The following is a 27,903-nucleotide window of genomic DNA, read 5'->3' on the forward strand; positions in this document are numbered from 1 at the left end:
TTTATTTTTCCCCTAACAGGGGGTCTTGACTCCAAGGAAGAGATTCTGCCAAGGTTTATGGAGGTAATTAGATATCAACACTTCCATTTTACAGCATGGGTTAGGGCCCTGGGTCAGTGAGCAGTGAGCAAGTGCTTTTCAAGCACCTCATACCAAGCAATCACACTGGTTCTCTGTGCTGTGGGATGCAGTATGTGAGTGATCAACAAACCAGCTTGGGAGAATTAACAGTTTGTAAAAATGCCCTTTGATATGTACAAAAGCTAATCAGGAAGCAGAAAGTCAGTGCCCATCATCAGATGGATAACAGGAGTGGATCTGGGAACATTTTCCAGGAAGTCCTTATCTATAAACTAGAATGGAGACCAAAGCCCTTACTTTCCAATCCATCCATTAAATGAAATTAAAATTCAGCTCTCCAAGGTAGGCAAGAGTTAGGAGAAAACAAAGATGTCACATGAAATACCACTTGCAATACAGATTTACAAAGGGAAGGGAGCAGCTGACAATTCAACATAATCTCCCATTAAATACCAGCTCATTTAAACATATCCCGTGGTGCCCTCCACATCTGGCAAATGATTGGAGCTGGCAGATTTATTTCCAGAGCTCACTCTCTGGAGTCTGCCCCTGACACACCAGCCTCCCCGGCTCTAACTTAGCAGGGCCACACCACTCTCCTGCACGAGCCTGGTGCGATGTACAAAGATAAGGATGTCCAGATTTTGTAACCACCTAATTATGAGATGTTTCATGTCTTTTCACACAGGGGAGGATTATTACTGGCATTCTCCTTTCATTTCAGCCATCATAAATTTAAAATGGTAAAAGTAAATCTATCTGCAGTGTGTCACTTATATCATAAGTCCCTGTGTTTGGGAGTGATAAAGGGTTCAGGCTAACCCTTGGCTGGTCTCTCTTTACCAAGTCCCAGGGGTTACATTTTATGGAAGCATGATTAAAAAAAAGAAGAAGAAGAAGAAAGAAAGAAAGAAAGAAAGAAAGAAAGAAAGAAAGAAAGAAAGAAAGAAAGAAAAGGCTTTATTCTGAGTCACTAAAACATTTAAGGACTTGAAATGGAGAAGAAAGAAAATCAGGTCCTTGCACATTACTTTTTGGCCAGCTACTTTTGCTAAGAATGGAAGCTCCTAATCATACCAGGAAAATCTCCTTAAGATGTTCAACCTAGCCTCACCCACAAACCCTTTGTCTTTTCTGAGAACTGTTGTTTAAATAGTTTATCCAACTCTAGAAACAAATATGCTGAAAATACGATGAAATTTTCAAATGTCTTTTTAGTCAATTGAATATTCTCCTAATGGTAATAGAAAAGAAGTGCCATCTGATGTTTTAATTGAAATTTTAACCAAAAGAGGCATGGCCAGATTTCTAATATGTTCTAACTACAGTACTTCCCTTTCTACAATTACACAGCTAATGCCTGCATTGAATTCCCTAATTTCTCATTATAAAACAATTGGACTTCATCTCGCAGTCTTTAATTGCATTGTTTCTCCTGCTAGAATAACTGCTCCTTCTTCTTGGTGAGATGTTGAAGTTGTTGAATGATGAATCAATAAAGGTCAGGCATTCAGATTTAATCAATTATTATTCCATCTCAAGGCGAAATCAATGAGGGGGGCTTTAAGCAATCTTACAAACAATCTACATTGCTGTACATTTCCCCCAGATTATTTCCCCAAATAATAGTCCACAGTGGGAAAAAAAAAAAAAAAAAAAAAAAAAAAAGAAAGAAAGGAAGAAAGAAAAAAAAAACCTTAAAAATTTTAGCAAGTTAGGCAAGTTAGGTTAGGTTTACTTATACTTGGATTTAGCATAGCACTAATCAGAATTATTTTCAGACAGAACTATTCTGTTCAAGAAGAAGGACAATGGGTAAAACACAAAATTCTAACCCACCTATGGGACTCCGAGGAGACCACAACAACACGGGCAGGGGCTGAGCGGCACAGGACATCCTGAAGGAGCTGGACAAGGTAAAAGTGACCCAGGTGGTTCACTTGGAAGGTCGTCTCCAAGCCATCCTTAGTGAGGCTCCAGGGTAGAGCAAAGGCTGCTGCATTACACACGAGCACATGAAGAGACCTGAAAAATAAAATAACCAACACTGTATACAGACTTCAAAGTGGAAAATCAAGGACAACCCACATTCCTTTTTATTTATTTTGGATAGAGACCGCTGGAAAATGAATGAGAAGGAGAGACAGAAAAGAAGAGAGATTGAGAGAGACACCCGCAGCACTGCTTCACCACTCCTGAAACCCCTCTTACAGGTGGGGACTGGGGGCTTGAACCCGGATCCTTGCTCAATGTAATGTGAATGCTCAACCAGGTTGACCACCACCTGTCCCCTATTGATTTATTTTGTTTTTAATTTTTTGTTTACAAAAAGGAAACACTGGCAAAACCATAGGATAAGAGGGGTACAATTTTGCACAATTCCCTCCACCAGACCTTCATATCCCATCCCCTCCTCTGATAACTTTCCTATACTTTATCTCTCTGGGAGTAAGGACCCAAGATCATTGTGGGATGCAGAAGGTGGAAGGTCTGGCTTCTGTAATTGCTTCCCCACTGAACATGGGCATTGACGGGTTGAGCCATACATACTCCCAGCCTGTCTCTCTCTTTCCCTAGTGGGGAAAGGCTCTGGGGAAGCAGAGCTCCAAGACACATTGGTGGGGTTGTCTGTCCAGGGAAGTCTGGTCGATTTATTTTTTAACCAGAACTCTGCTCAGTTTTGGTTTATGGTGGTGCTAGGGATTGAACCTGGTATCTCAGGGCCTCAGGTATAGAGGTCTTTTGCATAACCCTTATGTTATCTCCCCAGCCCCACATAAGATTATTTTGTCTATATAGTTTTATCTATTTTTTCCCAATTTGAATGGGCTTGTGTTTGTTTGTGCTTGTTTTGCTTAATTACCTAAACTAGATGTTCTAGTATGAGCATTGAATGAAAGACATAGGAGTGGATATTCATGTCTTATTTCCTAATTTTAGGGGGGAAGTTCTCAATTGAATTCAGTCACTTTGCATTAAGTGTAAGATTAGGTTTTTTGTTTGATTGGTTGCTTAGTTTTGTAGATTACCATTATCACATTGAGCAAACGTCCTGTTATTCCAAAATTTTTGAATATTCTTATTATAAAAGGATATTACCTTTTTCTAATATTTTGTTCTGTGTCTATTGACAGGACCCTATGCAGTACTGATATAGTTTGTTATACTGACTGTCTTTCAAATGTTTAACCAACCCTGCAGTCCTTGAGTATACCACATAAAATCATTAAATATTACCCTTTTAAAAATATCTTTGTGGGGGTCGGGCGGTGGCGCAGTGGGTTAAGCGCATGTGGCACAAAGCGCAGGGACCGGTGTAAGGATCCCGGTTCGAGCCCCCGGCTCCCCACCTGCAGGGGAGTTGCTTCACAGGCGGTGAAGCAGGTCTGCAGGTGTCTATCTTTCTCTCCCCTTCTCTGTCTTCCCCTCCTCTCTCCATTTCTCTCTGTCGTATCCAACAATGAATTGCGTCAACAAGGGCAATAACAATAACCACAACGAAGCTACAACAAGGGCAACAAAGGGGGGGAAAATGGCCTCCAGGAGTAGTGGATTCATGGTGCAGGCACCGAGCCCAGCAATAACCCTGGAGGAAAAATATATATATATATATCTTTGTATTTAGTTTACTAGTATTTTGTGGAATATTTTTGTATTTATATTCACATGTAATATTGTATGTTGCCCTTTTTTGATGTCTTTGTCTGATCTGAGAATTGAATTGAAGTGAATTGAAAAGTATTTCCTCCTCTTCAGTATTTTTTTTTTTATTTGCCTCCAGGGTTATCACTGCGGCTAGGTGCCTGCACTAGGAATCCACTGCTCCTGGAGGCCATCCTCCCCCCACCCCCGCTTCTGTTGCCTTTGTTATTGTTATTATTGCTATTGTTGTTGGATAGGACAGAGAGAAATGGAGAGAGGAGGGGAAAACAGAGAGGGGGAGAGAAAGACAGACACCTGCAGACCTGCTTCACCACTCATGAGATGACCCCCCCCATCCCCGCAGGTGAGGAGTTGGGGGCTTGAACCAGGATCCTTATGTTGGACCTTGTGCTTTGTGCCATGGGCCTTGAAGCTGCTGCACTACCACCTGACCCTCCTCTTCTGTATTTTAGAAGAGTTTGCAAAACAATTTTATTAGTTGTTTAAATGTTTAGTTAAAAGGCATGAATTGATTTTAGAAGTAGGAAAACATAGTTAAGTCACTGTTTAAGTATTCATGCAACCCTCAATATCCCTGCATAATATGAGTCTTGCTGAAAAATTATCTTATTTGGTTCTGTTGTCTGACCTGTTTCCAATCCACCTACTTTAAACCTGAAAGTTGTGATGTGGTTGGAGTCAGCTGTATCTGGTTGGGATTATTTAGTCTCCTTATATGGTACCCATTAGACTTGTGAATGTACAATCCCCCAGCAACTAAATTACTCTCTGAAGAAGTGGACAAAATGCTTTGAAAACATCTGGTTTACCTAAGATATTCATCAGACTCTACTCCAAATTAAAATACAGTCTACTTATTTGTAGCTAGGATAACTATATCTATTGTAAAGAAGGAACTTACAATAAATGGAAAAACCCCTGGAGGGGAGGAGTAGGAAAATGGCCAAGTATGAATTACATGAAGCTCCTTTCAATTTGCATTACATGTATTTGGTTATTATTATTGCTATTTTACAGACAGGAAAACAATTAATTAAAAGCAAAGTCTCTATGGTTGGAAACGCATCAAAAATAGTTCAAATAGTGCAAATAAATGAACAGCTCAAAACTAAATCAAATTAAAAAGTCATCAGACTACAAAGCATCTGAATAATACATTCTTAGCTAAATTTCCTGGATTGAATAAAGCCAGTTCAGTCATGCTATTACACTTACAGGACTTGTGGTAACTAAGCTCTATAAACCTATTTCCTCTCCCCATAAACAGAGATTAGCTACAGATAAAGTTTTAGCATCTGGAGAGGCACCTGCCAAGTTAAGCCATTGCTACTTCTTTGGTCTCTATATCCTCCCATTAATATCTATACAAGAAAATAAAATTCTTCAAAGTGGACATTTGCTGTGCTTCCCTATCTTTTCAACAAGTCTAGGCATTTGGAGCTTTGACACCAGTCTCAATAACAAGGCCTTAAATAGTGGCCTTTATCATTGCCTATGTGTTTTTTCAAGGAATTGCAAACCACATCAAGCAAAGAAACTTGTTACTAGAGATTTCAGCCTAGAGGCATGAACCCACAAAGGACTTGGGAAACCCTTTCCCCTCTCACCAAATTTTAATACCCTTCATTAATGTTAACTGCGTAACACCAGAGGCAAAATGTGTACCCTGTACCTAAAACTTGTCACCTCTATTAATTAAAAGGAGGCTTATGGGATATAAAACTATAAGGTACTAGACTTTTTTTTTTTTTGGTAAAGGTACTTAATTGGCTTATACAAAAGGAAAAGAATTCCATTCCCTTTACTTTAATGAGATTTTTATTATTCAAATGGCACATTTTTGCATAGTTTTGACTAAAAGCCATTGAAACTCAAAAAACTGTGAAATGATGAATATTTACAGAATACTGAAATAATTCAAACTGCAGAGAGAAAATGAAAACAAAATATCATTCCAATCCAATTTTATGTTGCTAGTCAGCACTTTAATGGAGTGGAGTTTTTTTGTTTGTTTTTGTTTTTTGTTTTTCCTTCCTTTGGTTGGTGCTGGTCTGTACAGGGTGAGTGAGGGCCAGAAAGCAGTTTTCATGAGAAGAGGAAGTTACCATGGAGCACGGGGACATGCTTGTTTGCTGGGACTCTAGTGTTCTTGTGAGCCCCTAACTCTTTAGAGGGCTGTCCTCTGGGCCTTTTAGGGTTAATGTTTAGAAAGCACAAGTCTTATAACACTAAAGCAAACATATTTCTTTGGGCCAGACATGTACTCAGAGATAAAGAGAGCAAGGTTCCAATTATCTACTAGAGGGTACTTGTTTGTTGTTTGCCATCAGTTGTAGAGACAGCAGACCATTCTTCATAGCCAGAATTACCTTAATTGATATTGGAATGAGCACTGGATAAGAATATTAAATAGGGGAGTTAGGTGGTAGCGCAGCAGGTTAAGCACAGGTGGCAAAAAGTGCAAGGACCAGCATAAGAATCCCAGTTCCAGTCCCTGGCTCCCCACCTGCAGGGGAGTTGCTTCAGAGGTGGTGAAGCAGGTCTGCAGGTGTCTTTCTCTCCCCCTCTTTGTCTTCCCCATCTCTCTACCTTTCTCTCTGTCCTACCCAACTGTTGGGCATTATGCCAGCTCTAGTTACATAATCATTGTTTTGCCTGAGACCTGCCCTACCTGCAGGGTATTGGTTTAATCCCATTAGTAAGAACCTTCGCAACAGCTGCTATGGAAGCTTTTTACCTTTGTGCTCTTTTCTTTTCTCCAACCCCTCTCCTAGCCGTTTCCTTTTCCAACCTGCCACTTCCGTTTCAAAAGATATAAAGGCGTTGTCTCTGATCAATAAAGGCATTGCATGGCATTCCTGCTCAGCCACGAGTTCCTGGTCTCTTCTCTCTCCGGCAAAGCTAGCCTGGCACCTAATTTCTGAGTCAATCAGACATTAAAGTGGAGTCAATTTCTGAGTCAATCAGACATTAAAGCTGTTTTAATGCAGCAGGCACCCAACAACAATGACATTAATAATAACAATAACAACAACAACAATAATTACAACAACAAAACAAGGGCAACAAAAGGGAATAAATAAATAAAAATTTTAAAAAAGAATATTAAATAGAAGGTGGACCTGGTCCAAAAGCTGTCATTAACTAGCTTTTAGACAGGTAATTTGTAGATTTTCTTTTTTTTTAAGTTACTTTATTTTTAAATTTCATTTTGTTTGATAGGGCAGAGAGAAATTTAAAGACAACAGGGAGGTAGGGAGGGAGAAAGACAAAGAGACACCTGTAGACCTGCTTCACTGCTTATGAAACTTTCCCATCTCTAACTATCCTGTCTTTTTCTGGCCTTTTCAATCTCTTTCTCTTTATTGACTCATTTCTGTTGCTTACTGGCCTAATAAGATTTTTCTCACTGTCAATTAAGAGAAAATCAGGAAAGAAGAAAAACAGAAGAGGGACAATCTCTTTCCTTGCCCCAAATCTACATATCATTAGATTAACAGAATTTTTTTTTAAATCTTTCTTTTTCTTTTCTTTTTTTTAATTTTTTTTTTTTTTTTTTTGCCTCTAGGTTATTGCCTGGGCTCGGTGCCTGCACTACAAATCTACTGCTCCTGGAGGCTATTTTTCCCCATTTTGTTGCCTTTGTTGTTATAGCTATTGTTGTTGTTGGATAGGACAGAGAAACTGAGAGAGGAGGGGAAGACAGAGAAGAGGAGAGAAAGACAGACATCTGCTTCACTGCTTGTAAAGTGACCCCCCTGCCGGTGGGGAGCCGGGAACTTGAACTGGGATCCTTGAGCCGGTCCTTGTGCCCTGTGTCATGTGCACATAACCCACTGCGCTGCACCCAGCCCCAGATTAACAGAATTTTGTCCCAGCACCACCCAGAGTCTCTCAAAGATGCCCGAGAGCAACAGTTTCCCAGTAACTAAATTCAACAATCTCCATTCTGTTGAGCTTAGATTTCTTCAAGCAATGGATCCAGCTCCTTCTTTATTCCCCACCTCTTTTCTGGCTCACCTTTCCTGATCCAGTCCACTTGTAGACTAATGTCACCAACATCTACTGTTCTGTCTCCCTTTAGTCCTTTCTTGTTTACACAAGTTCTTTTCAGCCTTCTTAGATTCCATCTCAAAATTTTGCTATTGCAATTTTACCCAACTAAGGCTCCAAAGAGTTCTATATTATAGGTAAACTTCACACATAAACATTTCTAGCCTCTGTCTTCTTCCCAAATTCCAGAATCACATTCCAAGCCACCTCAAATTTCAATTCTTCATATTTTCTCAAGTCTTCTCCTCTTTCTAATACCCTTGTTCTTACACTGACTGATAATCTCTAACCAGTCACTTCATGATAAGGAAACATTTGTCATCTTATCTACTCTCACATCTTATCACTGTATAGTTTATATGACTAGTTAATGTCAATATTACTAGATCCTTCAGAAACTCTTGCTATTTTGTCCAAGCACTATCACATTTGTAAAGTCATGAAAATCATTTTTTTTCCAAATAAGGAGAATCAACTATGGTATAATTCCACTCTAGAAGCCAGCCTATAGTTTGTCTCTAGTTGAGTACGATCTTTTCCCTTACCTCATTTTTCTGAGAGTACTTCTCCTCCCATCTGAACAAATATTCCCAACCAGGATTAAGCTCTAGGGAATTCAAGCTAAGACAATCAGCATCATACCAAATTTATTGTTCTATGTCTTTTTAAAAAAAATTATTACTAATTTATCTATAAACTAAAAATATCAGTAACACCATACAATAAGAGGGGTACAATTCTACATAATTTCTACCACGAGAGTCCCATATCCCATCCCCACCCTTGAAAGCTTTCCTATTCTTTATCCCTCTGGGAGTATGGACCCAGGATCACTATGGGGTGCAGAAGGTGGGAGGTCTGGCTTTTGAAATTGCTTCCCCACTGAACATGGGCGTTGACAGGTTGATCCATTCTCCCAGCCTGTTTTTATCTTTCCCTAGTGGGACAGGGCTCTGGAGAGGTGAGGGTCCAGGGTACATTGGTGAGGTCCTCTGTCCAGGGAAGTCAGGTTGGCATCAGGGTAGCATCTGCAACTTGGTAGCTGAAGAAGCATTAAGATATAAAGCAGAACAAATTGTTTAATAGTCAGGAACATAAAGGCAAGAATATGAGTTTGGGGATCTCCATTTTGGAAAAAGCTAGTAGGTCTATTTTAGGTATATTCCAAAGGGCCTATGACTTTACTAATTTTTGCTTGAGCCTCACAGCTAACACGCAGGTGGGCTAAAGCTAATGTCTGGGGAGATGTGGTGTCAGAGTTGGAAATAGGACTAGAAAGCTGGATCAGGGAAGAGAGTAGCTCCCAAATATGGGAAAGGTATATAAGTATCTTTTTTTTTTTTTTTTTTTTTAGGTCTTTCTACTTCTTTGCTGATTTGGGTCACTGCAAACTATTGTGCACTTTTGCTTTAAGGCATATATTTTCCCCTACCTTATGGGTACATGTGCACAAGTGTTCTGTCTCTTGGGCCCTGATCTATATCTAGGTTTTGTGGCTTTGTTAGGGGGTGCACCACCCAATACAGTGTTGAAAAGTCTTTGTTCTATGTCTATTTAAAAATATTTTCTTTTAATGACAAAGATATAGAGAGAAGCAGAGAGGAGAGATAAAGACAGAGAGACAGAAACCAGAGCATGGCTCAGCTCTGGTTTATGGTGGTGCTGGGGATTAAACATAGGATGTTGGAGCCTCAAGCATGAGTCTTTTACATAAATATTAAGCTGTCTCCCCAACCCTTGTTCTATGTCTTTAGTTTTGGTTATAGCAATTTATACTTAGTATTGTGATCTCTACTTTTTCCCTTGTTTAACTTAATAAAGAATACTGACACTAAGATAACATATTCTAAAATCTAGCAAAAATACTGACAAAAATATCTAAATTTTTTTTTGAAAACTAGATTACAAAAAGCCAATATAAGATTTAACATGTTAGGAGATGGAGAGTGGCACACTGGGTTAAGAACACATAGTTCAAAGCGCAAGGACTTGTGCAAGGATCTTGGTTCGAGACCCAGCTCCCCACCTGCAGGGGGTCACTTTGCAAGCAGTGAAGCAGGTCTGCAGGTGTTGGTCTTTCTCTCCCCGTCTCTATCTCTTCTCTCAATCTCTCACACAACAAAAATGGAAAAAATGGTCTCTAGAGACAGTGGATTCATAGTGCCATCACGTTGGAGGAAAAAAGATTTAACATGTTAAACTCCAACTGAAACAAACATTTAAATTAAGATTATTTTTTGGGAGCTGGGCAGTGGCCCAGCGGGTTAAGCACACATCATGAGAAGCGCAAGGACCAGTGTTAAGAATCCCGGTTTGAGCCCCCAACTCCCCACCTGCAGGGGGTTCACTTCACAGGTGGTGAAACAGGTCTGCAGGTGTCTATCTTTCTCTCCCCTCTCTGTCTGTCTTCCCCTCCTCTCTCCATTTCTCTCTGTCCTATCCAACAACAACAACAACAATAATAACAATGATGACAATAAACAAGGGCAATAAAAGGGACAAAAATAAAGTTAAAAAATAAAAAAGATTATTTTCAACTGTCAATTTTAGCACATGTATTTTATATATTATCATAATTCCATTACAACTTTTAAATCTAATGTGACTAAACATTCTTGCACCCTGTCTATGTTTTATTTGTGGGGATTTATTATAACAGAAGTAGAAGACTAAGAATGAAGTAATAAAATGTTTGTTGTTTTGGAGGCAACAAGTTTTGGGAAGTAACTTAACAGCAAACATAGGTACAACAAGCTATACGAAAAAAGCCAAACTCAAAAAGCTACATATGGAATGGTCCATTTATATAACATTCTCAAAAATGTTAAATTCTAGAGACAAAATAATGACTACCAGGGGCTAAGTATCAGAGTCAGAGAAGGGTGATAAAACTGTTCTAAATCTTCACTACGGTAAATCTATGACTGTGTGTTTGTCATAATTCATGGAACTTCACCAAAAAAGGAGTGAATCATGTTATATGGGAAACCTTAATAAAAGAAAACAGAGCAAAACAACAGCAAATTGTGTGTTCCCAATGGTAGTAGTCACACCATTTGTGTACTGTAATACCAATTACATCCAGTTGGACTACAGCAATGAGTCTCATTTGTCCCTGCATCTTTGGAACAAGATGCAGAGTGACTTAATCTGTGATTCATACAGAAGTGCTGAGCTTAACTGAAGCCAATAAAATAACTGTGCACTATCTAAAATGTGACTTGCTTGGAGTTTTCACTGTATAACAACTGAGAAAAGAAGGAAAAAAACAAACTCTGGGGTTGGTGGGTAGGAAGAGATGAGGTTTTGGAAAAGGACCTAGTGGGGGTTGTACTGTTATGTGAAAAAAATGACAAATATGCATATACAAACTATTGTATTTACTGTCAACTGTAAAACATTAGTCCCCCAATAAAGAAATAAAAAAAAGAAAGAAGAAGAAAAAAAATCAACTAAGCAGAGAGAAGAAGTAGACACAAGTGTAAAGACTAGAGAAATATTTGGCTGATTTCTACAAGATTAAAACAAAATTTAATTAGTTATACAAGATTCATATTAACTGTCCTCAGTCTTGTAACGAGAAACCACAATTGCCACTTCTCGTATGAAAGTTTCCTGGACCTGTCACCCAGTAGAGTGCATACAGTACCATGAAAGAAGACCAGAGTCTAAGTCCCTGGCCACCACATGGAGGGAGGTACTTGCAGAGAGGAAGCCCCACGAACAGTAGAGAGGTGCTGAAGTGCCTTTCTCTCTCTGTGTGTGCTTGCTTGCCTCAACTTAAATGTCCCGTCCCGCGGGATCTTCAACGTGGGTAAACCTAGGAGAGGGAGTGAGGACAACGACAAGAGAGAGAGGGAATGAGGACAAGAGACGCAAGAGAAATGAGACAAGTCAAGATTCTGATCAAGTCTGTTTATTAGCACCAAAGGTGCTGTTTTTAAGGCCGGGGCAAGGGGGGAGTTAGCAGTTGGGGATAGTTGATTGACGTGGCATGTTATCTGAAAGGTCCTGGGTGATTCATGGGGAAGTGGAGTTGGGAGACAGGAACTTATCTTTTAAGCAAGGCCGTCTGTGAACATAGACTCTAACAGAAACTTATCTTTTAAGCAAGGTCTTCTGTGAACATAGACTCTAACAGAAATTTATCTTTTAAGCAAGGTCTTCTGTGAACAAAGACTCTATGGCCATGCCAATAGCAACCTTGAGGGCACATGTGGCTCCCCACACTTAAAAATAAAGATTACTGGTATCATATAGGTACCAAGTTCCACTAATAACAATGGTGGCAAAAAACCAAAACAATCAACAGCTCCATATTGAGTATTGGAGTAATTGGTATAGAAACTAATGACTCAGCTTCACCAAGCAAGCTCTGGTGAAGATTCCCAGAATTTTCCAGTTGATCACAAAATAATAATAATAATCCACTCATAAAATTGTATTTCCTACTTCAAGGTGTTAGAAGAACAGAAGAGGCAGAGCTTGGCAGTTATGCCTGCTCATAAAAATTACCATAGACTATAGAAGATGTTCAGCACATGCCTATTTGTTTGATCATATAAATCTAGAAGACATGAACTCAGAAAGCCTAGACTTTTTCCTTGCTTGGTGTACTAATATGATTCTAGTCTCACACTGGTACAGCAATATGATACTTGGCCATAAAAATATGCAGAGTTTAAAACAAGATACCAGGATTGTTGCCTTCTCCAACACAGAGTTGGATAGAGAGACGATAGAATCGTTCCCCACAGAGTTTTTCAAGGCAATTCCTGTGCCACAGAACTGTCATGTTTAGAAAACAGAAAAGGATAACTGCTTGAACTTAAGCCACTTTCCAATCTAGCTCTCATCCTTGATAACAGTAGGGATCTCTGGACAGTAGAGAAATGAATGGCACTTTTTCCATACTTTCTGATCCCTGATCACATGCTGATACACAACACTTTCCTGCCTCCCTTTAGAAGAACAGAGATGAATCTAGGGGCTCCTTCACTCTGGCTTCACTGTCCATCATACATACCACAGCTTTAGCAATCTCTTCAGGGCTATTCAGAAGATATTTCCTTTCTTAGCATCTATTTCTCATCTAAAAGATGAAAAATTTATTCTGAAATTAATACTTTCTGGGCTCAGGTGGTGGTGCGCCTGGTTAAGAGCGCAAGGAACCAGGTTCAAGTCTCTGATACCCATCTACAGGGAAAAGCTTCATAAGTGGTGAAGCAGGGCTACAGATGTCTCTGTGTCTCACTCCTTCTCTATCCCCCTGTCTCAATTTCTGTCTCTATCCAAAAGCAAATAAATAAAAATATAAAAACAATAAAAACACACTTTACCAAACTCTTTTATTGGCTCAAAGTATTTTGATTGACAGAAAGACAAACACAATCAGAGGATATCAGTTCCTTCAATTTACTATCTACAAACAGCTGCATGAGACAGCAGACCTAGTTCTTCCCCAACTTCCTTAAGTTTCAAGTCCTCAATAAAGTACCAGTTATTAGTGAAACTACTCTGACATGATCAGGGTCTCTTCTATATCCACAAATGTCCAGCACCAGTCTCAACTCTGCCCACTATTCTGAATGCTCACCAATAACTGGTAACATCCTAAATGTGTCCCATTATTGTTACTGTTTATTGAAAGTCAGACATCAAATTCTGAGGTTTAGCATTTCCCAGGAGGCCTGTACTTCATCTGTAGAGGGTTTCCTCACCTATATTACTTGAGACTTTTTCCAAATAGAGATAGTAAAGAAGACAGAGAGAGACACCATGGCGCCAAAACTTCCTTGTGCATAGTACTATGTGTGCTTAACTTGGTGAGCAACCACACAACCCCCAAAGTTTCCCTCAATGTACTGGGGGCTGCACTCAAACATGGGTCTCACACACAGCTAAGCAGCACACTTTATGCAAGGGAACAATTCCACCAGCCCTTACGTAACACTTTCTACTGTGTACCACAATTTATATGTGCAAATGTTCTCATTGTGTTGGTAGACAACAATCAATGTTTATGAGGAGAGAAGTCTTGTTTGTCTGGAAGGCAGCATGCAGTAAAAAGGAAATCTTTCCTACATTCCTGAACAGATACATCTGAATCAATGCTATTCTACCATTGGCACAAAAGCCATAGGCCATTCATTAACATAACCACATTTCACAACATATTGTTACTTTAAAAGTAATATTAAAAGGCTGGGAGATATCTCAGCAAGTAAGGCACATATCTTACTGTGAGTGGGCACCAGGTGCAAGGCCCTACATCATATAGGAGCATCATGGACAGTGGAATGATGTTGTGGTATCTCTCTCTTTTTTTCTCTCTCCCTTCCTCTTCCTCTATTTCTTTCACTCTCTCTTAGGATGTCATATATACACACAAGGTCCTTGGTTCATTCACTAGCACAGCATATAAAAATAATAAATTAATTAAAATGGCATAAAGAGGATGGTAAAAGTTGATTTGTATTTTAGTGATCAGAAAGATAATTTTCACCTTTTTTTCTTTCTATTTTTCATTTGATAGGACAGAGAAATTGAGAGAGGAGGGGGAGTTAGAGAGGGAGAGAGAAAGAGAGACACCTGCAGTCTTGCTTTGTTGCTTGTCCCCCCAAAGGGAGAGAAGGGTAGCTTGTACTACAGTCCCTGCCCATGGTAATATGTGCACTCAGCCAGTTGCACCATCATTTGGCCCCCCAGAAAGATAATTATTTATGCTGAAGAAAGAAAAGCAATTTATTAAGACTCAAGCAAACAAAGAATGGGATACTTAATTTTAAACCTGAGAAGTGAGAAAACTGCTTTGAAAAGCATATGAAAAGAAGTTAACAACCATCACTAAGCTGAATTAAAGTGAATATTTGCAAATTGAATCACAACATGCTCCCCTCCCCTCCACAAACCAAAAACTAGACAGTCTTTTACAGGTTAAATAAACATTCCCTGGCATATTAATATGATTGTGGCTTTGGGGATTCCACTGCAAGCACAGTAAAAGAATGAGTTAAGTAAAATGCTATGTAAAGGGAAATACTTTTCAATTCCTTCTAGAAACAGAATGTCACACCATCTGGGGCTTTTTTCCAGCGAGTTACAAGAATTCATACTATTTGGAAATACTCTGAAATTCAATAGAAAGGACCTAAGGACTCAAAGTCCCCAAAGCAACTATTTCTTAGTCTTACTTGGGAGTTTATCTGTCTTTTCCTCTGAGTAAAGGTAGAGATAATAATATTATATATTCTAAGGTGGATTCTTGATAAAATAATAGGACTAGTACACTCTGAACTCATGGATGGCAGCATAGAAATGAATGTAGCGATTCTCTTGTCAAATTGCCTCAAACCCACATACAATTCTCTATAGACTTTAACAATTTCAAAATCTATAGTTAACCTCTCAAACTCGCAATTATAATTTTGGCCAAAGGAAATGATAGTGCTCATCTGGCTATGAGAATTAGAGAATAATGTGAAGTGTCAAGCACCTGCCATGGTAGGGATATCTAATGCAGGTCACTTTCAGGTGACTATTTTGTAGGCCTTAGGCTACACATTAGGGGACTTGATATTCATCAATAATTCAGAGATACAAAATGCATGTGTAATTGCCTCCTACATTCATAAAACACCTTGTTATTATAAAACATCAGGGGTTTTTTTGACTCAGTATCTATAGATGATGAATAAATATGCAAGAGAACTGAACAAGTTACTTGAGACAAATATGAACACATAAAACCAGTCAGAGACCATTCAGTTGTGCTTCTAAATTTTAGAAAATAGAGATTTTGAGGGATACTATCAAGTAAGATACTAATTAACCCAGAGTAGATTCTGCTGTCAATATAACCTGGATACACTTTTTAAAAAACTGGAATAGACAAAATAATCCAAACCAATCTCTAAGAATACAGTAGAGTACTGACTGAATCCCCTGGAGACTACCAGGAATTTTTCATTTCATGCATCATTTACAACTTCTTAGTGAATTCCAGAACATCACTGTATACCCTCAACAGAAAATGGAAACACTCTTGTTTTTGTTATTTCCTTAAAATTTTGTCTCATGTCCATTATCTTGATTATATTTTCTTGTCCCAGGATTTGCAGTCACAGCAGCAAAAGCTCAAAACTCATTGATTCTAAATGGGGGAAATGTAAAATAGGGGTATACCCACATCTTCCATCAGAGCATTCTAGAAAAACACATCAATTCAATAATTATGCTTCTAAGGTACTTAGTTCAATTTACATGATATCTCAGAGGCAGGTTTCTGTGGTAATACAAACCAGTTTTTCTTCCATTTCTCTCCTGCCCTTTGCTGTCAGTACTTTAAAGTCTGTTGGTATGCTTCTAAATTCTGCTTATAAGACCTTCTGTTTTGATCATCACATTAGGTCCGCTTGTATTACTTATGATGTGGTCTATTTACATAATCACTGTTTTACCTGGGTCCCACCCTGCCTGCAGGGTATTGGTTTAATCCCCACTGGTTAGATGGAAGCTTTCTATGTTCTGTTCGAGCTCTTTTTTTGCTCCGCCCCCTCTCCTAGTGATTTCCTTTCCCTTGTCACTTCTGGTGAAGAGATGCATAAAAGGCGATGTATCTGATTAATAAAGGAAATACTGCTTCCCAGCTCAGCCATGAGTCCCTGGTCATCTCTCTAGTGCCCGTGAAGCTAGCCCAGCCCAGCAAAAGTCCTATGATTTGATTTCCTAAAATGGACAGTGATGGGAGAGTAAGACTAATTTCAGCTCCATTCATAATTTAGCAACTTCACTAGAACACAGATCCCACAAACTGAGCAAATAAAAAGTCTCTCATGTAAGTCAGAAAGAGAAATATGAGTATGGGATGATCCCACTCATAAACAGAAGTTGAGAAAGAAGAACAGAAAAGGAAACACAATGCAGAAATTGACTGAGTCTGGAGTATTGCACCAAAGTAAAAAAACTGTCATGGCAGATTTTCAGCTCCACTATAGGGGTTGGGAGTAAGGAGACAAACCTTTGGTAGTGGGAATGGTGTTAATATACACTCCAATTAACTTAAAAAAAAAAAAAGAAAGTCTCTCATGGAAAACTCCTATTGTTCATCCAACAAATGAATCATGTCCATATCCTAAAGCAATAGGATATTTGTATTATGCAAAAGGCCTTGAAGGTATCAAATTGCAGTTTAGTAAATACCACCAGGGAACTCAAAGAATGTAAATGCTATTTATATGAATGAAAGATGTGAAAAAGTTGCTGGAGATGGAGGGTTGGTGCTGGCATAGTTAGTTCTCTGTACGAAGTGAAGCTCTGTTTCCCCATACTCAAGATGAAGTAAGCCCTTACAGTGAACTGAAAACCACTGAATGACAGAGGCTATATCACAAGCCATCTTTGTACACCCACACCTGTACCAGGCCTACGATGTGATAGAGGTCTATTGAATTACTGAATTCCTGAAGTTTAAATAAGATCTGCTTTATGAAAGCTCTCTGCACCTTTGCTCAGTCTGTCATTTGTTTTTTAAAGTTCTGCATGCAGTCCATATTTTATGAAACTCCACAGATGCTTTTTATTTATTTTTCATTTGTTATTAATAGTTTGTTGCAAAATTGTAAGATTACAATGTATAGTTCCACACCACACCCACCACCAAAGTTCTGTATTCTCACCCACCCACCTCCCAAAGATAATTACTATAGTTCTTGTAAGTCTTAAAAAGTGTTTGCTTCTGTTTTGTTTAGATTTTGTTTGTTTGTCTGTTTCTGGCAAGTTCATGTAAATCAGATCTCTAGATTCCACATATGAGTGAACCTATCTGGTAGTTGTCTTTCTTCTCTTTACTTACTTCGCTAAGCATAATCACCTTTAGTTTTGTGTCCCAGTATCATCTTTTTTGATTGCAGAGGATATATACCATAACTTGTTTAGCCAGTCATCTGTTGATGGGCATCTAGGCAGCTTCCACTCTTTGGCTATTGTGAATAATGCAGCTATGAACATAGGGATGCATATGTGCAGGGCAAGCTCTGGATGGCCTGTATTGACCACTCCACGCCCACCAGTCTGTTGGCCATCAGAGAGGTGTAGTAGGGGAGGAGGAGAACAGTGGGGGTGAGTGCACAGAGTGACTTTTCTGGACACTATGGCAGTGGATAGTGCATTTATTGGGTTACAGGGAGGTTTTCTTATACTGGAATAAGCAGGCAGAAAAAAGGAAGTATGGTCGGACCAATCATTGTAAAGGTCAATATCGTGAAGTGGGAACAAGCTGGCGACAGAAAAGTTGCAGTCTTATCAGGACCAGACTGGGGCTAAGGCTGATGCAGCCTCAATGGTTATGCTATTTGTGGCAACAACCTTTTGCCTGCAGGAAATGGAAATTCAACTATAATCTGTGAAGCAGTTTCGGTAAACAGCTCCTGCCCTTGAGCCAGGTGCAGAATGCTGGCAACAAGGCTGGCTGGGGAGAGGGAGGAGGGGCAGAGAGGCTTTTTTGGGTGAACTCCTACTGGTCTCACAGAAATGATCATCGGAGTGTAAGCCCCACTTGACCTGCCATATCCCTACACATATGTCCCTTCAAACTAGTGCTTGAGTGTCTACTGGATAAATGTCCAAGAATGGTATTGCTGGATCATAATGTACTTCCATTTTTATTTCTTTAAGAACATATATGTGTATATATATACATACATATATATGTATATATTCATATATATATATATATATATATATATATATATATATATATTCTTCCAAAGGGGCTGTACCAGTTTGCATTCCCACCAGCAATGAAGCAGAGTTCTCTTTTCTCCACATCCTCTCCACTTGTCATTTTCTGATTTATTGATATAAGTCATTCTCTCAGGTGTGAGACTATAACACAGACTCTCTTCCTACATCAGCATCATCACGTGCCCCTTAAATCTGTCAAACATTATGACCACCTGTATTTATTTTTTTGGTGGGGGGGGGAAGTGCACCAAAATCATATTAATCCCTATTTCTCAGAGTCAGCTTTTTCAAAAGCATTTGCCAAATGGGGTGGTGAAATGAACATGATTTGCTTGTGTATGTCTCATGTATAGAGTGATATATGTACTTTAGGAAATGGCCCTGTGGCTCACAGAGCTCATGCAATTAGGTTGCACCAGCAGTGATGGAATTAAATGATCACTCCAAAGGGATCAACTGTTACCAAGAAATCAGAATTATCCAAGGAGCCAAGAGATGGACTAGAGTTGGCGGGAAATTGCTTTGTCATGTCTACAAAGAACATAACACACTTAATCTTATAATTAAAACGTTGGCTTTCTCTCTTTGATGATGATTGTTCTGTGGGAGGGCCCGATGTCCACACTTAGCAACAGCTAGCATAAGACTTGCAGAGAGGGATCCCAGATATTTGCCAACAATACTATCAAATATCTGAGGGGTCAAGAAATAATTCACTTGGGCCTAACCCCCCCCCCAAAAAAAAGCATGGGCCTAACCCAAAAAAAGCATGGGCCTAACCACATTTAAAGCCCTGGGTTTGAAACCAGCACCACATGGGAAAACCATACACACCACCAAGGAAAGCTCCATGCATGACATATAGTGATGCTGTGCTGTCTCTCTGATTTAATTTCTCTCATTTCTCTCTCTTTTCTCTTTCTGTCTCTCTCTCAATAAAAAGAATGAAAAAGCTGAGCCACTGAGTACTCTCAGTGATATCATGCATATGCAAAGAATTCATCCTGGCACTACATAATAATAATAGTAATAATAAGAGTAATCATAGTAGTAGTAATAATACCTGGGTGTCCTTTATAAGTAAAATGCACCCCCAGGGCATTTTACTCAGCTCATAGGGGAGACAATAAAGGCAATGTGGAAATAACTCTCCTTTTCAAAAACACACTAGCAATTCTACAGATTAAAATTATATTTTGTGAATATAAAACAATATCTAGCATTACAAGTTATTATTTATAAACTACTACAGTATCATGGATGCATAAATTCTGCTAAAAAATAGTCATGGGAAAATTCATTTTTTAATATATTTACAAAATAGCTGTAAGTACCAGATAATGATTTCATTACCATTATGCACAGAGAATTTATTAAAAAGAGATCTTATCTAGTTACAATGAAGGATGGGGCAGTAGTGTGGGCTGGCAGAGGTGTACTCCCATGGACAATAAAGAAAAATATTAGTTGGGGAATATGCTTAAGCACGTGATCAGGTCAGTCAAACAGTAAAACATCCCATGCATTTTGTACATTTCCTTGCCGATGAGGTCTCTTTCCTCTGTTTTGCCTAGAGATATATGGTGCTGTAATAGAGTTCAGAAAGTCCCTGACAGCTGTGTGCTGCCATTCAGACCTGAAAAATTCCATGTTATGACAAAAATTAATGTACTTTGACATCCTCTGGGACTCCCAGGGCCCTGGGAATAGCTAATAAAGAAATACAACGTCGCTGGGGAACAGCACACTACTCTGGAGTTGAGGATTCATTTGGATGTAGATATGGTAACAATGTGGACCCTCTGTCATCAGCTGTAAAGCAGCTGCACCCCAGGGGCCAAAAGGAACTATCCTGACTGTTTAGAATTCTTTCCTGTATTTGGGAGGCCAAATCAAGAAGAAGCTCTACAAAATAATCGAGCTCAAGCTGGACTGAGTCTGTCACTTCATGCTCATGCTCTCTTCTTAGATCCCAAAAGGGAGACAATATCTAGGTCTCTTTCTGGCTCTTGTCATGGACTTGAAAACTTCTCCAGAAAGCACATGATTCCACAGTGATTAGAAGGTGACTGACACTGGGAGACAGCTTACCTAGCAGAGAGTACAGCTTGCCAGACTCAAGATCCTAGGTTCAATCCCTGACACTACATGAGAGTAAAATGGAAAGCATCAGGGAGCTCCATATGCTGGAGTAGGACTGCACTGTATCACCTTTCTCTCTCCTTCTCCCCTCTCTCTCCCTAAAATAATAATAAAAGTCGGCCTGAAGAGGCTGCTTAGTGGTATTATCCTGCATGTGTAGGTGAGTCGCTTCACAGGTGGTAAAGCAGGTCTGCAGGTGTCTATCTTTCTCTCCCCCTCTGTTTTCCCCTCCTCTCTCCATTTCTCTCTGTCCTATCCAACAATGATGACATCAACAACAATAATAACTACAGCAACAATTAAAAAAAAAGTTCAGGCAATATGAAAAGGAGAGGAATTTCTTTCCTGCTAAAGAAGAGTGATTCCTATCCCTGCTCTGCTTACATTGGTGTCACTTGTCTCTGTTTGCACATGGCCTCCTGACTTCACACCTGAACTGTGGGGTCAGAGTGCAAGAGGCAAGATACTGGTATAGGCAGCGGAAGGGCTCCTCACCATCACTGTCATCATCATCAGATAAGGCATCCATAAATTCCTCCAGGTCACAAGGAGGCTTGATCCAAGGTACATCAGAGATCCCCCAAAACATCTATTGAATCTCAGGATCCTGGGAGTCCAGGAGTAAATAAATCCCCATCAAAGGCTCCAGGCCCTTCAGGTTGCTGGTTCCTAGAGGCCCTCGAGTTGCCAGGACTCGTATCATCAGAATGTGGAGAAGGGGTGAGTGGGAGGCTCTCCTTTTCTTTCACTGCCTGGGTCTGCTGGGGACTCTTGACAGTGCCAGCTGACTCTGTTGATCTCTCTTACATCTTAGTCTTTGCTTATTGAGCCATATCTTGATCACTTGTTCAGAAAGCTGGGTCTTTTCTACCAATTTCATAATGGTGTGGAAATTTGAGTTTCGGATCTTCTCAAAAGCATATTCCAGTATTCTATATTGTTCTGGGATAAATTTAGTGGAGGGTCTTTGAGTAGATCTTGGAGATCCACCATGATGAATCCTCTAAAAAACCCAGAACGCTGGGTCAATGCTCTCAGGGCTCCAGAGAGAATCCATGACATCTGATTTTTAAGCATCATTTAAAAGATCAGTTTGAAATTTACAAAAATGTGCTTCTTTCTTGGATATACTGCACTTTCTACAATTTTATAGTCTTATTTGCTAATTTAATATTTCCACTAAAGGATTATGGAAAACCTAGGGGAATGTATTAGGAACAATTTAGTAACTGAAATAATATTTATACATATACATATTTAATATCTTTCATATGAATTACATTTTCAATGTCCTACTGACATTAAAAGGTAATATATTATGAAATCAAGACATAGTAATAGTGTATTCATGGATTTGTTTTAAAATAATCTAGCAAGAGAAAAACTACAGATTAATTTAAATTGCTCATGTTTATAATTATGGAAGCTAAGTGAATGGAATAAGAAGTTTCCCTATACTTCTCTTATCTCCTCTGTATATTTGAAAATCAAATGGAGGACCAAAAAAGGGGGTAATTTTTAACTTTAATATTTCTGTTTTTCTGTATTTGTCTAAAGTAACAAGAATGTCAAATAGGTCAAGAAGTCTGGGAACAAAATATATATTAGTATCAGGATCTTTGATGGGCCTGCCTAATTCTTGTATAAGACCCATATGAAGCCTTCCCTCTTGCAGGCTGACAAGTCCTGTCTTATGAAACAGAGCTGAGTTGAGTCAGCGGACATCCTTAAGAAGTAGCCTCTGGGGAGTCGGGCTGTAGCGCAGCAGGTTAAGCGCAGGTGGCGCAAAGCACAAGGACCGGCATAAGGATCCCGGTTCGAACCCCGGCTCCCCACCTGCAGGGGAGTCGCTTCACAGGCGGTGAAGCAGGTCTGCAGGCGTCTATCTTTCTCTCCTCCTCTCTGTCTTCCCCTCCTCTCTCCATTTCTCTCTGTCCTATCCAACAACAACAACAATAATAACTACAACAATAAAAAACAACAAGGGCAACAAAAGGGAATAAATAAATAAAATAAATAAAAAAAAAAAAAAAAAAAGAAGTAGCCTCTGGGGAGTCCAACAGTAGTGCATCAGGTTAAGCGCACATTGCGCAAAGCGCAAAGACCGGCAGGACCAGCTAAGGATCACGGTTCCAACCCCTGGCTTCCCACCTGGAAGGGAGTCTCTTCACAGGCGGTGAAGCAGATCTGCAGGCGTCTATCTTTCTCTCTCCCTCTCTGTCTTCTCCTCCTCGCTCCATTTCTCTGTCCTATTCAACAACGACGACAATAACAACAACAAAACAAAAAAACATCAGGGCAACAAAAGGGAAAATAAATAAATATTTTTAAAATGTTAAAAAAAAAAAAGTAACCTCTGGAGTCACGGACCAAATCTGTGCTTCTACTACTGAAAAGACCACGAGGAACTAGTGATACCACCATCAAATACAAAAAACTGTAACTTAACAGAACAGACTCCATTTAAATTTTCAACTTAGGCATCATCCTCTAGTAATTAAACTTACATTGGGGGCCGGGCGGTAGCACATGGCACTAAGCACAAGGACCCACGCAAGGATCCCTGTTGGAGCCCTTGGCTCTCCACCTGCAGGGGGGTCGCTTCACAAGCCGTGAGGCAGGTCTGCAGGTATCTGTCTCTCCCCCGTCTGTCTTCCCCTCCTTTCTTGATTTCTCTCTGTCTTATCTAACAATAATAACAACAACAAAGATAAACAACAAGAGCAATGAAAGGGAAAAAATGGCCTCCAGGAGCAGTGGATTCGTAGTGCAGGCACCGAGCCCCAGCAATAATCCTGGAGGCAAATAATAATAATAATTTTTTAAAAAGTAATTACACTCACTATGTTCCTGGCTAGCTCTACCCTGCCATAGAATCTTTCTCCATATCCTTCATATAAGGCTTACACATATTATTCCTCCTTAGTCTTAGCTACCTGGAAATAAATGTGTTCACTATAATGTATAACTAATAAACCAGGGGCTTGTTGCCGATGGAAAGCAGAGAGTAGACAAGAAATGTCCAGGGAGCCAGATGACCTTACCTATGTGTTCCAATGTCTCACCTCTCCAGAGCTCTACCCCACTAGGGAAAGATAGAAACAGGCTGGAGATACGGATCAACCTGCCCATGCCCATGTCCAGCAGAGAAGCAATAACAGAAGCCAGACCTTCCACCTTCTGCACTCCATAAAGAATCTTCATCTTTACTCTCAAAGGGATAAAGAGTAGAGAAGTTTGCAATAGAGGATGAGATATGAAACCCTGGTGGTGGGAACTGTATGAATTTATACCACTGTTATCTTATAATCTTGTTGATTAATATTAAGTTGCTAATAAAAATTTTTAAAAAAGAGAAATGCTCTGGGAGAAGTCTCTGGTGTCCAGAATGAAATTCTCCAGATGTAAGCCTTGCATAATAATGTTACCTTGATTTTTTTTTCAGTTGACAATAGGCCAGACTAAACACACTAACCACTGTTGCTAGTGAAAAGACCTAGTGGCTGGCTCCCTTCACACTATCCCTTTCCCCAACCAGCCCCTCTCTCTCTCTCTCTCTTTAAATTATATTTATTTATTTAATAGAAACAGCCAGAAATTGAGAGGGAAGGAATGACAATAAGACTTAGTCAAATCACTAATAAATAGAAGGAAAAATTAAAATAAATACAAGTATTTTCTCAGATGGAAAAAACGTTCACATGTTCTGCACAACTGGGGAAGAGACTCAACTGATAGCATGTTTAGCTTACACTTCTCTTCTAAGGCTCACAGTTCAATCCTCAGCACTGCACACACCTGAGTTCTGGATTTGCTTTCTCTCTTTGGAACATGGATCAATGTGTGTGTGTGTGTGTGTGTGTGTGTGTGTGTGTGTGTGTGTGTGTGTGTATTCCTCTCTGCCTCCTCCCCTCTCATGTAATAAATAAAAAAATTAGATATTCATATACTTTGATCCAGAAACTTCCAAGAATTTATCCCAAGAAGGCAAAAGATCCAAAAAAGTGGCACGTGCATTATCACAGTACCTATAATGTGACAAAAATTATTATAGAAACAACCTGGTATTCCACAATTCAAGACTTGTTGAATATTTTTTCTACAAGTACTATACAATTGCAAAATCCATAAAATTTGAACTAAAATATATTTAAAAGCTTGAAAACATATTCAGGACACAAAAATTTGAAAAATAAATCATAAAGGCATCTGACTGGTACATCTCTTTCACACTCACTAGAGTAACTAATAAAAAAGATAATTTAATAAAAATTAAAAGTACAACAGTTTCTCTACACTTCTCTGTCTTCTCCTCTTTCGATTTCTCTCTGTCCTATCCAACAATAACAACATCAATAACAACAATAATAATAAAACAACAATGATAAAACAACAAGGGTAACAAAGAAGGAAAATGGCTTCTAGGAGCAGTGGATTCATAGTGCAGGCACCGAGCCCCAAAGATAACACTGGAGGCAATAAAAGAAAATAAAATAAAAGTACAAAAAATAAAAGTTGCTCAAGATATACAGAAATTAGAACCCTAATAAATTCATGTGGGGATGTAAAATGGTATAGCAGCTATGGAACACTTTGGCATCTCCTCAAAAGTCACCATATGATCTAGCAATTCTACCCCTAGGTATTGTGCTCAAGAGAAATCATCATGATATCTGTCCATGAAAAAACATATATGTGAATGTTTAAAGTATTGCTATTCATGATGGCAAAAAAAAGTAGAATTAAACCAAAAGAAAATGTGTTGCATTCTCACAGAACAATATTATCTGACAATAAATAGGAATAAGATATTTTAAATTTTGACAATAGATCAATCCTGAAAGCATACTAACTGGAAAAAAAAAAAAAACTCAGTCACAATCCATACAATCAGAAGGTGGATTATCAGTTGCTGGTTATTGTGAGTGGGAAGGAATTTGGGGGTGACTGCTCATAGATAAGGGGTTACTTTAGGGACTAATGAAAAAGTTCTAGAACTTGACAGTGACAAGGGTTGTGCAACCTTGTGTGTATATTAATTCTACTGACCTGGGACATTTAAATGGATGATTTTCATGGTATTTGATTTATATCTTAGTAAAATCTTTTAAATTTTTTTTTTTTAAAAGGACATATACAACACAGTCTTTCCATTTCAAGAGTCTCTCTCTGAGCACAGAAAAGATGGAAAATATATCCATCAAACTGTCATCACAGATTGGGATGGTAAGATCACGATTAGTTTGTGCTTCATTCTATACATTTGCCTAACACTTCAAAAGTTTTTCAATAAGTTGTTTAGGACTCTTAGAATTGGACAAAAGAAGTTATCTCTGGTTTTGTTTTTTTGTTTTTAATGTTATATGTTCTGTATGCAGTAATCTTTCTAGAGAGGTTCTATAGCCACTGCAAGGCTTAGGTCATGAGAGAATTGTGGGAGGTCAAATCTGGGGTCTCACCCATCCAAGTCCTGTACTCTACCTGATGAACCACCTCACCACCCATAGGATAAAGGGGAAGCATTATTTTAACATGCACCCACTCATGCAGACACTGAAATACCCTGGACATATAAACACTATGGCTTTTAGTCTTCAGAAAGCAACTCTCACCCTCCATTTCTTTCTTTTCCTTTCCTCTCCTTTCCTCTCCTTTCCTCTCCTTTCCTCTCCTCTCCATCCCATCCCATCCAATCCCATCCCCTCCCATTCCACCCCTTCCCTTCCCATCCCATCCCATGGGCATGGAAACTGAAGCTTAGAGAAGTACAACAAACTTCTGAGCTTTAATTTGTCAACTAAATCACTACAAGATTTCAACCTGAGCTGGTATGACTGCAAAGCCTGTGCTCTTCTCATTGTATTACTCATAGTTTAGAGACTGTTGTCTATGCTCTAAGCTATGTCAGGGGAGAGATTGACAGCAGAAAGGAAGAAGTTGTCATTCTGCCTGAACTCAAGGTCAGCAAAAAACAACCAGTACTAGACACCTGCTTATTGGGTAGGAAGCTTTAAAAGTTAAAATGGAGCCCAAGACATAGCCATAGACAATTTTAAGGGGGCACGTCTCAGTGCTTTTTAAAGACACCCAGCTGACCCCATGCACAGACATGCTGGGAAACCACTGTCCCAGTTAGAGCTCTGATGTGGAAAACAGAGACACTGCTGTCCTTTTAGGCTGGAGACACTCTGCTAAGATCTGTTTCCCAGAGCTGTATCATTTGTCAACCTACCCATTACTTGTACTTCTAAGACAACCAGAAATCCTTTTCTTCTTTCTGCTTTTGGGTATCAATTATTGTGTAATGTCAGCTCAAATATCTTTTTGATTACAAGTCAGTGAATGAACTCTAACTGCAGCTGCATCTTAAAAGGCACACTGAAGAGCTTGGCTCCTAATTGAGAGGATCTGTTTCTGTATGTTTCTGAATGACAAGGTACTGAGTAGACACTTAACAAAATGAAGAAAAGACTCATGATATTAAAAACGTAGTACAGTGACAAGCAGTTCAACTAAAAATATAATCTTCCTTGGGGATTTTCAGCAGGCTGCCACCATGTAGTGCCATTGATTTATTTCTAATGTATAGTCAAGCTTTCAGGCTGGCAAGAATTAGCTTCCCAACAATTTACTAGGGAGGGAAAAAGACAGCTTCCACGTTATTAAAATGCTAGTTCAAGTGTGGTTTAAGCACAACTACCCAACATGTCAGTTATGTAAAAGTAGAATCCCAATGTGACAATGGGGGTGGTGAGATGGTACAAGGAGAAAAACCAAGCTAGATTCATGGGCCAAGTTGGGAAATATAATTCTGAACCACAGACACTGAAATGCTTTCCCCAAAACTTACATAAACCAAGAGTTCTCTGAGACTAACCAAATGTTAACCCTCCTATCACAGATTTGCTGAGTTGTTGGCTGTGTAGGTAGTCTCAGCAGAGGTTCAAGAACAGACTTAGCAGAGAGAAAGAGAGACACAGAGAGAGAGACAGAGAGAGACAGACAGAGAGAGAGAGAACCGCATAGACACACAATCTCAGAGTTAGCAGATCATCTATCATGCCACAGCAGGTTAAGTCCTGGCTACTGACAGATAAAATGAATTAATAGAATCTTAGTAGGGAATATTTATGGTACTGGCCTAAAATAACTATGGTATAATAACCAGAATATATCATTATTTTAAAAATAGGTATGACTATATATGATTACTTTAAAATT

The 27,903-nt window shown here is 39.2% G+C and overlaps 1 protein-coding gene across 6 annotated transcripts in view; it reads right to left on the reverse strand.

Moving 5' to 3' along the window:
- WWOX (WW domain containing oxidoreductase) overlaps positions 1 to 27,903 on the reverse strand; it is a 1,192,279-nt gene that overhangs the window by 826,367 nt on the left and 338,009 nt on the right. For all 6 annotated transcript variants that reach the window (XM_060185124.1, XM_060185125.1, XM_060185126.1 and 3 more), the window contains one exon: positions 1,921 to 2,106. In XM_060185124.1, the coding sequence (XP_060041107.1) occupies positions 1,921 to 2,106 (186 nt within the window). The remainder of the gene's footprint in view (positions 1 to 1,920; positions 2,107 to 27,903) is intronic.

This window comes from Erinaceus europaeus, chromosome 2, assembly GCF_950295315.1.
Source record: "Erinaceus europaeus chromosome 2, mEriEur2.1, whole genome shotgun sequence".
NCBI lineage: Eukaryota > Metazoa > Chordata > Mammalia > Eulipotyphla > Erinaceidae > Erinaceus > Erinaceus europaeus.